The 12,218-nt window shown below is 50.2% G+C and overlaps 1 protein-coding gene across 2 annotated transcripts in view; it reads left to right on the top strand.

The window, feature by feature from the left end:
* The window catches only part of LOC102904556 (cilia- and flagella-associated protein 337-like), a 134,320-nt gene that overhangs the window by 99,987 nt on the left and 22,115 nt on the right, over positions 1-12,218 (top strand). For both annotated transcript variants that reach the window (XM_076560146.1, XM_076560147.1), the window contains 7 exons: positions 1,901-2,003; positions 4,436-4,542; positions 4,625-4,704; positions 5,397-5,451; positions 6,638-6,683; positions 8,201-8,260; positions 11,601-11,751. In XM_076560146.1, coding sequence (XP_076416261.1) covers positions 1,901-2,003; positions 4,436-4,542; positions 4,625-4,704; positions 5,397-5,451; positions 6,638-6,683; positions 8,201-8,260; positions 11,601-11,751 — 602 coding nt within the window. The remainder of the gene's footprint in view (positions 1-1,900; positions 2,004-4,435; positions 4,543-4,624; positions 4,705-5,396; positions 5,452-6,637; positions 6,684-8,200; positions 8,261-11,600; positions 11,752-12,218) is intronic.

Below are 12,218 nucleotides of genomic sequence, written 5' to 3'. Positions count from 1 at the left end.
GTCAAACTGCTGTTGGTTCTGCATGGCAGAACCGTGCAGCACACACAGCCCACGTGGCTGATTTCTTTTGCAATGCAATGATGGGACAGTGCTTCATGGCCAACACAATCTCAGTCTCTGGTGCTAACACTGAGCTGCCAGATCCTGTCCCCCGTCCCAGCCCACCCCATCCCCGATGTCACTCAGGAGCCGTGCAACCCAGAGTTACCTAACCCTCATTTGCATATGCTCCCCCTAACATCCGTTTTCCCATCCCTCCACCCCACCACCCCCACCCCTCACCCCCCCACCCCCCCGCACCTGGGAAAGGGTTCGGACCCGCCACCAGACCCAGAGTTTTCCTGCCTTTCCCTTTGTACCTCCCTTCTGGAGACTTCCTGCCTCCTTCTGCCTGGACCATCTCCCCCACCTCCCACCCCCTCCCACACACCTCCTAAAGCCCCAGGACAGGCTGCTCTTTCTTGGAGAGAAGTCTGAGCATCACGCCTGGGTGAGGCTTCAGATCAGTGGGAGGCTCTGCCTTTCTCCTGCGGCCCACCGGAGGCTTCCCCGCAGAAGTGCCATGAAGAGGGGCGGACGTGGCAGGGAGACCGCACACAGGGTTAGCGTTCGGTGTTACATCCACTGCATGCCAACATGTATATCCATTTCCTCATAATTATTCCTCACACTTCCATAAGAGATTGTGTTTTGCAGATGAGGAAATCCGGCCACAGGGGCATGAGCTGCTGTGCAGTGCTGGCCTCCCGGAGGCAGCGTATGGAACCAGGCTCTGTTTGCTCTGCTGTGCCCTTCACACCTGGGCACCCACGGAGTCAGCACAGGGCCGGCTGGGACCTGCTTGGCCTCGTCCCTGTGGCAATTGAGAAGTGTCACTTTCCGGGCACAAGGGTTCATAGTGTGCTAATTTGTTTGTTTAGGAGAAAAATCTAAATTCTCAGCACTCTAGATGATTCTGAGTCATCAAATCCCACTCCTGCATAGCCCCTTGTGTTGGCACACACCTATGGTCCTGTTATTGCTCAGGAGACAGAGTCAAAGCGATCTTGAGTTTGAGGACAGCCTACGCTACAGGAGAACCAGTCTCGATCGATCGATCAATCAATCAATCAACCAGTCGGAAGTGCATGCTCTCCGTTTTCTTCTTTCGCAGTCATTATAACTCATCATGTGTCAGTCACAGGTGTTCTGACCGTGCCTTATCATACATACGTGTGCCGCTCTAAGAAGATGCCCGTATCTCTTCCTATTTAGTCCCTGTGTCCCAGTCAGGGTTATTATTGCTGTGATGAAACACCATGACCAGAGCAGTCTGGGGAGGGAAGGGTGTATCTGGCTTATGCTTCCACCTCACTGTTTACCGCTGAAGGAAGTCAGGACAGGAACTCACGCAGGGCAGGAACCTGCAGGCAGGAGCTGATGCAGAGGCCATGGAAGGGGGCTGCTTACTGGCTTGTTTCTCGTGACTTGCTCAGCCTGCTTTCTTATAGAACCCAGGACCACTTGCCCAGGGACGGCACCACCCACAGTGGGCTGGGCCCTCCCCCATCGATCACTAATGAAGAAAATGCCCTACAGGCTTGCCGACAGCCGGATCTTATGGAGGCATTTTCTCAGTTGAGGCTCCTTCCTCTGTGATGACTCTAGCCTGTGTCTCGTTGACATAAAAACCAGCCAGCACCCCCTGTTCCCATGATTTAGAGCAGGCGTTACGACCCCTATACTGCAGGCTAGAAAGTGGGGTTTTGAGCAGTCAGGCCGTTTCCCCAGGTTTCTAGACCTGTCACTTGAGCCCCAGCCTCTCCTGCTGGCCACTGTGTAACGAAGCAACAGTCCCCTCCAGGTATCCCTGGCCTGTCATCGCCTCAGCTGTCCGTTGTCTCTGTTTTTCATGAACAAGATCTGACCCAGAACCCCACCTAGTGCGTTCCCACCAAGAGCCCGTGGTCTGCTGCAGGTACAACCCAGCCTTCAGGCATGTGGTCAGCTGCTGCGAAGCATCCGTAAGTACCCATTCCTGATATCTTAGCAACGACATGTTTGTGAGGTAGCCTGCCCCCGCCCCCCATCTTCCCATTAAAGCTGAGCTGTGTGTTCTGCTGACATTCTGTTCCTGGAAGTCAACAGAGGGATGAACGTTCAGTTCTGCTCTGTTAATGATCCTGCATTGTTTGGACAGTCTTTGCTTAGAATCAAGTGGAAGAGCCTCCTGTCTCCCCAGTGGCTCCCAGCACGAGTTGTTAGGAAGGAACATCCATCCTGAGAGTACTATATCCTTGTGATTATCTTGTATGTTGTAAAGCAAATACTTCTCAAGAATTGGTTGAAACTCTAATCCACTGTCTGCTCAGAGGACTTTGAGAGCGGGCTCTAAGCCTACCTCAGATAAACCCCCCCTGCGGTGGGGACTGACTTCAGCCATTGAGAGAGAGGACATTGGACTCCCGGGAGGAGGGCTCTCATTCAAAGCCTGCTCGAAGGACGGGCCTGAGGGAGACTAACTGCAAGAACAACCGTGTGTGCTGACATTCTTAAGACTGGAAGTTTAGAAGGGGCAGGAAACGAACGCCACTGTCACGGTTTCTTTTCCAGTGGCTTAAATAAAACACCCTGACAAATGCAACGTCAGGGACAGGGGGTTTATTTTAAGTTAACATTCCAAGTTACAGCCCATTGCTGCCAGGAAGTCATTGCAGCAGAAGCTGCAGACAACTGGTCACACTGCATCCACAGTCTGGAAGTGTGAACTCAGATCACACTGCATCATCCACAGTCCGGAAGTGTGAGCTCAGATCACACTGCATCATCCACAGTCTGGAAGTGTGAACTCAGATCACACTGCATCCACAGCCTGGAAGTGTGAACTCAGATCACACTGCATCATCCACAGTCCGGAAGTGTGAGCTCAGATCACACTGCATCATCCACAGTCCGGAAGTGTGAACTCAGATCACACTGCATCATCCACAGTCTGGAAGTGTGAACTCAGATCACACTGCATCCCCAGCCCAGAAGTGTGAACTCAGATCACACTGCATCCCCAGCCCAGAAGTGTGAGCTCAGATCACACTGCATCCCCAGCCCGGAAGTGTGAACTCAGATCACACTGCATCATCCACAGTCTGGAAGTGTGAGCTCAGATCACACTGCATCATCCACAGTCCGGAAGTGTGAGCTCAGATCACACTGCATCCCCAGCCCGGAAGTGTGAACTCAGATCACACTGCATCATCCACAGTCCGGAAGTGTGAGCTCAGATCACACTGCATCATCCACAGTCCGGAAGTGTGAGCTCAGATCACACTGCATCATCCACAGTCCAGAAGTGTGAACTCAGATCACACTGCATCATCCACAGTCCAGAAGTGTGAACTCAGATCACACTGCATCCACAGTCCGGAAGTGTGAACTCAGATCACACTGCATTATCCACAGTCCGGAAGTGTGAACTCAGATCACACTGCATCATCCCCAGCCCGGAAGTGTGAGCTCAGATCACACTGCATCATCCACAGTCTGGAAGTGTGAACTCAGATCACACTGCATCCACAGCCCAGAAGTGTGAACTCAGATCACACTGCATTATCCACAGTCCGGAAGTGTGAACTCAGATCACACTGCATCCACAGTCCGGAAGTGTGAGCTCAGATCACACTGCATCCACAGTCCGGAAGTGTGAGCCTAGGTCACATTTTATCCGCAGTCCAGAAGTATGAGCCTAGGTCACATTTTATCCGCAGTCCAGAAGTGTGAGCCTAGGTCATATCGCATCCACAGTTCAGAAGCATGAGTCTAGCTCTTCACTCGGTTCAGGACCAATGCTAAAAACTGTGCCTCTCACATTCAGGACAGGCATATCCTACCTCAGTTAACCCAAGCTTAAGGGCCAGCCTAATCTAGACAGTCCCTCACTGAGACTCCCTGCCCTGGTGAGTCCAGATTGTGTCAAGTTGACAGTTAACTCTATAACACCCACCAACACCTTGACTCTGGGCATTGACCCTCCAGACTGTGAAACCAAGCATTGCCGTTGTTGAAGTGATATAGTCATGGCAATTTACTATGGCTGTGCTATCAAATGAATACACTCAAGTAAGCCACTTGTGTGGAAGTACAGACACTTTCTAGGTAAGCATTTATTTTTATTTGTTGTGTTTGGGTGTTTTGCCTGCATGTACGTCTGTGTACCATGTATGTACTGTGTACTGTCTGCAGAGGCCAGAAGAGGGCGCTGGATCCCCTGGAACTGGAGTTAGAGATGGTCGTGAGCTGCCATGTGGGTGCTGGGAGCTGAATCCCTCATCCTCAGAGCCATCTCTCCAGCTCCTCTAAACTGTCCTCTTTAACATTTATGTCCCCAGACCTCTAAATGCAAATTTCCTTTGATTTCATAGCCATTGTCTCTAAGCCATCTTTCCTTCAACTTTCTATACAGGTAGTGAAAGTGTGGGACTTTGAGACAGGAAGACAGGTGTCTGAATTTATTGGGACTCATGGCAATGCGGGTGTCACCTGCCTGACCTTTGACTCCAGCGGAAGAAGGTACACCCTTCCTCCAGCATCATGAACCTTTCAGCAGGGTGACCTGGGTCATGTCACCCTGGCGGGACAATCTGTTTCCTAGGCTCGTGACTGGGGGCAGAGACGGCTGTCTGAAGATATGGAGCTACAACAGCGGACACTGTCTCCACACGCTTCGGCACGGCAAGTGAGGGTGGGCGACTCCAGCAATGCTCCCCGTGACACACTGATGCACAACAGGGCATTGACCCAGTGAGACAGACAGAGCCTACGACGTGTGGGACATCTCCACATCCCCTTCTCTCTATTCCACGTTCTTTAATGTTTCTGAGCTTGCATTTCATGGGGACACAATCACAGAAATTAAACGCCAGTCTCTTACATGTTTCCTAAACCAGCCCAAGGCTACTCATTCATTCATATGCTATGTCTATTCTTGGTTTAAAAAAAAATCCCTGATTCTGGCCTGTAAAATGCTAATGGAGCACATAAGATGCACATTCTTCAAGTATTAAAGAGGAATAAATAAAGTCAAGGTGAAAGAAGTAAAGCGAAATTGACGAGCCCCATTCCTGAATCTGCTTTGACCTCCACATGACCATCTGCCTAGTCACTCACCCAGTGTCAAGTGCAATTGGGTCGGATCAGGAGAACCTCTTCTGTAGGCGATCGGGGCAGAATCAAGCAGGGAAGGGTGGCCATAAGTGAATGGCGCTCTAATGATCAGGAGACACTTGACCCTGTGCTGAAAACCAGAAAGTAGATGACAAAGAGTCTCTTCTGGTCATCGGGCAGATGAGGACAGTGTACGAAAGCTGAATCAAGCAAGAGTTAATCCAGAAAAATGTTTGACTAAGATGATAATGTATTTCTAGATGAAAACCGAAGTGAGGTCTGTGATTGTACCTACATGGAGGTGAATCAAAACAGGTGAGTTTCATATATAACACTGAGTTATATTTAAATGGAAAAAATTTCCCTATCTTAGTTGGGGAAAAAAAATAGTTGTGTTAGTTAGCTTTTCATCACTGTGGGAAAAAAAATACCTGTGATAGAGGAGGGGGATTTTGTCCCATAGTTTCTGGAGTCTCAGTCCCCCAACAGCTGAGGTCTGCGGCAAGGTGGAAACATCATGGTAGACAGGCAACAAGAGAGGAGGGATGCTCCTGTCAGGACAACTCAGAAGAGAAGGGAGACAGACGCAAAAGCCAGACACAAGGCAAACCCCAGTGGGTCACTTCCTCCAATGAAGACCCACCTCTTTTTTTCCTTTTTAGAGACTTATTTATCATGCATGTGTATGCATGCCTGCATGAGTTTATATGTACCTCATGTGTGCAGGTGTCCGTGGAAGTCAGAGGGCATAAGACAGATGCCCTGGAACTGGAGCTGCGGACAGTTGGGACCCACCTGACAGCAGTGCTGGGAACCAAAACTGGGTCCTCTGCAAGGACACTCAGTGCTCTTCACTGTGAGGACCACTGAGTGATGGGCAGGGTGTGGTGGCCACTGTGTGAGCCCAGAGGCTCAGCAGTTAGGAGCACAGACTGTTCTTGCCGAGGACCCAGTTCTGGGCTCCATGGGCACCAGAGATACATGTGGTGTACATACGTAGATGCAGGCATAACACCCCATATCCCTAAAATAAACAATAATAGAAGTAATGAAAATTTTTAAAATTCAAAGTAACAAATCAGAGAGTGGAGCAAATAACTTCAACCACCATAAATCAAAGAATAAAAACACAGTAATTCCTTCCTGAACACTAAGACAGTGAGACAATCCTTGGGTTATGTCTGTGACTAGCCTTGCCTGGGGTCAGGGGTCATGTCAGACATGCTCTAAAGATCAAGTCATTCCCAGAAACTCAGCTGCTCACAGGGAGTCTGTAGACCTCAGAAATTACGGGATGGCCTGCTTCTGAGTCCTGATGCTTAACAACCGACCCTGATTTATCAAATTGCATTTCCCATTGTTCTCCATAAGCACTGGAAAAAGCTCCTATCTTTTCACTGATCGTGTGGATAGGGCAGAGTTAAACCACCAAGCTAATTCTATATAAAAGCAAACAAACAGAAGTTGAAGTGTTAAGATGTAACATTTGTTCTTGTCTAAGGTGTGTCATAGCCGTTGGATGGGACAGAAGAATAAATGTATATTTTGTAAGTAAAATGCAACAAATGAAGACATTTCAAAAGCCCTCCTCTGGGGCTGGCCCTCCTCTCGGGTTGACCCTCCTCCCTCCCTCTCATTTTTTTAGTGTGTTTTTATTATTTTTAATTATGTGTGGGTGTGTCCATATGTGGATATATGCATGTGAGTGCAGGTGTCCACAGAGGCCAGAGGCATTGGCTCCCGAGAGCTGGAGTTAGAGACAGTTGTGAGTTGCCTGGCTTGGGTGCTGAGAACCGACCTCAGGCCCTCTGGAAGAGCAGCCAGTGAGTGCTCTTAACCTCTGAGCCGTCCCTCCAGCGCCCTGCCTCTCCTTTAAGAGTAGATAAGCGCCTGCCTGTAATCCTAGCACTTGGGAGGCAGAGGCAGGTGGATCTCTGTGAGTTCGAGGCCAGCCTGGTCTACAGAGCTAGTCCAGGACAGGCTCCAAAGCTACAGAGAAACCCTGTCTTGGAACCCCCCCCCCCCCAAAAAAAAAAAAGAGTGGATTTGAGCATGCTTTTGTGACACACACAGGATTCCCTCTTTATTTCTCCTTATCCTTTCCTCCCTTCATTTCTTTTGAAAGATCCCCTTCCCCACCCCTCCCTCCCCTACCCCCGCCCCTCCCCCACCCCCAGTATCTTCCCAGTGTTCTCCCTGAGAGGATGTTCTAGCTAGAAAGCTGTCTGGGGTACCTGCACAGGTCTTGAGTTCCACCCATGACTCACACTTTCTCCTGCTTCCCCACCCACATCTCCTCCTCGGCTCCTCCTCCCCAGCCCCAGGGGTTCCCCAGCCTGCTTGCAAAGACAGAGGTCTTAGGGGAAGGCTGGTTTTTACTTCTTCCTTCCGCCGGGCCTGTTTTTAATGCATCCTAGAGCCTCTTCAACCAAGAAGAGGAAATGAAAGTTCCCCCATAGGCATTTCTACGGACACAAAATCCCTCTTTATAGAGAGGCTTAAGAGACCGAAGTTTAAAGTACTGCCCAAAACTAAGTTTTAAATCTACCTATGACATTTTATTAGCCTGCTTGCTATGCTAGGCGGTCCTGGATTTCTGAATGCATTTAAACTCTGTCCGGTCTCCTTATTCATTTGAAAGTTCACTATATTTCACAGCCTAAGCCTTGCATCCTGAGAGTGATTTGAGAGATGAATACCTGGGAAGTTTCAGCACTGAATTTGTCCTTTGGTATTACAGCTTTCGAGGCTGATGGCTTTGGGTTTAGCCCATGAAACGGCTCTGGGTCTTATTATGAAGGCAAAGTTATGCAGTGGATCCAAGAAGAGCTTGTCAGTTGGCATATGATTTGCTGAAATGCAATCACCCAGACGTCAGGAGTGGATTGCTTTTTCTTCCCACTGGCACTTGGGGAATTTGCTTTGACATTTCAAAAATTTGCATCTGTGGCGGGGTGAGGGGTAGGGTTATGAAATGTGCCAACACCTTCTCTCTGAAGTTGTGTGTGTGTTGGCAGTTCATTGTATGGCTCACACAATGTGTCTTGTTTGGCTTTGGATACAGGACATACCTTGTGATTTTCATCATTTCTGGACGCCTCAACCCCGCTGGCAGGATGACCTGGTGAGCCCCAGCCCACTACCTGGCCCTCAGTGCACACGGTAGCACACAGTGAAGATCTCCTTCACTCAAGGGGCTAGCCTGCCACACATGCTCAGTTTCCCAGAAGCCTCTGCTATGTATGGCAAGGTTCCTGCCCCTGTAGGACAAGGTGCACTAAGGTGTACTGCCTCCTCTCTGGGAAAGGTGATGACCCCAGTTTTCAAGTTGTAGGGCAAGGCCAGAGGACAAGGTTCCAAGCTGCTCTCCAAGAGGCTGGGGAGTCCCCATGTGCAGGAAGCTCAGGTGGGGAGGTGTGGGGAGGTTCGTTTCCTGCTGCTTCTTGGTAAGCTGAATTGTATTCGTGGTGTCATGGCATTCCTGACTCTCTGTGGCTGGTTAGAGGCCCAGAGCTGGGAACAGCTTGCAATGCTTGCTAGGGATCAGAATGTTCCCAGCTCTCTCCAGCTTCCCAGGGACCAATGACTTCCTTCAAAACTGTCTGGGTGCCAAAGCAATAAGACAGACATACAGAAAACAAGGCCACCCTGCCCAATCGTCTGCCACTGCCCCACCTACCTTATGTGCCCTACAAATATTCCCGAGGGCATATATCACTAGAATACAGACTCCATTGTCTCAGTTAGGGTCATTATTGCTGTGATGAAATGCTATGACCAAAGAAACTTGGGGTGGGGGGAAAGGGCTTATTTGTCTTATGCTTACACATCCCCGTTCATCACTGAAGGAAGTCAGGACAGGAACTCACACAGGGCAGGAACCTGGAGGCCATGTAAGGGGGCTGCTGACTGGCTTGCTCCCCATGGCTTGCTCAGCCTGCTTTCTTATAGAACCCAGGACCACCAGCCCAGGGAGGATGCCACCCACAGAGGGCTGGACCCTCCCCCATCAATCACTAATGAAGAAAATGTCCCACAAGCTTGCAGACAACCTGAACTTGTAGAGGCATTTCTTTTTTCAATTGAAGCTTCCTCCTCTCATGGCTCTAGCTTGTGTCAAATTGACATAAAACTAACCAGTACATCCATGTAACTAAGCCAGCCCTTATCTGTCCTCCGCTGCGGTCTGAAAGACCTTATCCAGTGCCCAGTTTATAATAACTGCCCGGTGACCATGTTTTCATTCATTCAGCATCCATTGAGTGCCTCTTGGGGACCGGTGTTGTTTGTGGGAGTTGCAATGATGAGCAAGCTCTGTCACAGCCTTGTCTTCAGTGAGCATCAAAGGGAGTAATAAAGTGGTATGCAAGGGTCCCAGGGGAGCCATGGCCTTTGGATATCACACCTGGCTCAGTGAAGTGTGTATGTATTTAGCCCTCCATCATGCACACATATTTATGGAGCACTGGCCTGCTCATGCACTTAGTAGGCATAGAAAAGACAAATAGGATTCGTGAGATGCTCCCAGGCAGGCGAGCAACGGAGGAGCTAGGAAGCATGGAACCTAAGAAATGAAACGATGATAAGTAATAAGTGATCACGATTCAAGAGCTCCTGGTTCTGCTGTAGCCGTAGCTGGGAGGCTGGAATATTACGAGGGTTTTTTCAGAAAGGAAAGATAATCTTCATGAGGACCAAGAGGAGATGCCTGAGCATGGCGTGGAAGCATAGAAATGTGTTGTCGGGAAGGACTGTGGAGCATCGGACTGGCTGGCTCGTTACAAGTGGGAGGGAAAATGTGCCAATGAGCTGCCTGAACAGAGTGTGGGCGCTACAAAGATTAAACAGCAGAAAACCATTTCCCTGGGTCCGGTCCTGAGGTCGGGGCGCCAGCATGGTCAGGTTCTGGTGAGGGCTCCCTTTCTGGCTTATGGATAGACAGCTGTCGGCATCTCTTCGCTGTGCCCTCACACAACAGAGAGAGCTGTGTGCCTCTTCCACTTCTTATGTGGACACTCACCCCAACATGGGGACCACATCCTCATGAGCTCATCTGAAGCCAATAACCTCTCTAAATACCATCACCTCAGGTTAGGGTTTTGACACAAACACGCAGCCTAAGAATAGAAGAGAAAGCTTTGTTCCATGGTTGGGGTAGGACAGGGAAAAGCCCAGACCCAAGTGCTCAATACACGTTGTGGAATAGTGGGGTAGGAGTGGGAATCTGGCAGTAGAGGATCATGGGAGCGCCATCAGCCTTCTCTTTCCCAAGACTCACATGATAATCCGCGTTCAAGCAGACAGAGCCTCCTAGGCGATCAAGCCACATCCTCAAGGGACACCCTGTGGCAAGCCCAGGAGGACTAGGATAGAAGGGTATTTTAATACGGCTGAGTGACACCAAGTTCCCGTCGTCACATAGTAAGTGCTCACCGCGAGAAATGCAAACCGCTCCTGGCCAGGGGCCCTTGAGCGCTGCAACACTGGTCTCCACCCACCAGTTTGGGGTTCTCACCTTCAGCAGAGGCACCCGTGCCAACCGCCTCCCTTCGAGAGAAGCACACAGCTTCAATTCCCGCTGACAGTTACGCCTCAGTGGAGCGCAGACGGGAGCCCCGGGGGCCACTCTACTCTGGCATGTGGGTTTCTGGCTGGTGGGAAAGCAGACCTCCTTAGCCTGTGGCTTTGTTCTCTTGGCCCACCGAGGATACCTTGTCAGCAACCTGCTGGTAGAGGGTGAAGTAAGGACATACTGCTTCCCTCAGGAAGTCGGGGCCCTAGAGGTGGGGGCCAGACAGGGAAACACAGCAAGGAGCACAGTGGTTGACATACAGAGAGAATGTGGTGCTACTGTGTTCCCCAAAATATTGTGCACCGTAATAAACTTACCTGGAGTCAGAGAACGGAACAGCCACCAGATAGACACAGAAACCAGAAAATGGTGGCACACACACACATACACCTTTAATCCTAGCATTCCAAAGGCAGAGATCCATCTTGATCTCTGAGTTCAATGTCACACTGGAAACAGCCAGGCATGGTGACACGTGCCTTTAATCCCAGGAAGTGACGACAGGAAGCAGAAAGGTACATAAGGCGTGAGGACCAGGAACTAGAGCTGGTTAAGCTCTTAGGCTTTTGAGCAGCAGTTCAGCTGAGATCCATTTGGATGAGGACTCGGAAGTTTCCAGTCTGAGGAAACAGGATCAGCTGAGGAATTGGCGAGGCGAGGTGGCTGTGGCCTGTTCTGCTTCTCTGATCTCCCAGCATTCACCCCATTACCCAGCTCCAGGTTTGTTTTTATTAATAAGACCTTTTAAGATTCATGCTACAAGGGAGTCTCACACGACGAGGTTGAGGTCCCAGAGAACTCCTGTGCCTCTGATTTTAGGGATCAAATTACCCCTAAAGTTGCCATATGTGACTTGGGATCTGATTTCTCGGCTCTGTCTGTCCTTTCTTAGAACCATGGGCACAAAGAGGACATCCTCTGCGTGGCTCAGTGCCCGCCTTTTCTTCTGGCCACCTCCAGTTACGACGGAGAGATAATAGTTTGGAATGTCATCTCAGGCCACATGCACTGCAAGCTGAACCCTCCTGGGTCCATGGATGAAGGTAGGTAAGGGGCAGGCAGACTCTGCAACCTCTGCACACAGACCACTTCCCATCAGCTTGAACTTGGCAAACTGAAGGAGTCTCCATCCTGGGCCACTTCCTGCTTGGGAGGGATTGGCCCTGTGTCTTGTTTCCCTCCCAAAGCAGGGAGAAAGCTTAAGGGTTCAAAAGTCCAGCCCACATCTCTGGACGCCTGTCCATCAAAGTCCATCTCATAGTCTCTTGGGGGTCTTTGTTTATGGGCTCCCAACCGGAAGGATGTTCCCCTGAGCCCTCCTGCTTTGCTGTGACCGTTCTTCCTGACACATGCTTCTCCCACCCAGCTAGCAAGCCTGTTCCCAGGTCCAGTCCAGACACTGTCCCCTCAGCATCTCATCCATCTGCCAGTTTTCAGGCTTCCATGCTGTCCTCACACTCTGCCTCCTCTGGTGGCCCATGACCTACAACAGATCTACCTCAATCCCCAA

This window comes from Peromyscus maniculatus, chromosome 23, assembly GCF_049852395.1.
Source record: "Peromyscus maniculatus bairdii isolate BWxNUB_F1_BW_parent chromosome 23, HU_Pman_BW_mat_3.1, whole genome shotgun sequence".
Taxonomy (NCBI): Eukaryota; Metazoa; Chordata; class Mammalia; order Rodentia; family Cricetidae; genus Peromyscus; species Peromyscus maniculatus.
Note: the sequence above shows the minus strand (reverse complement) of the source record. Positions and strands in the feature narration are given on the sequence as shown.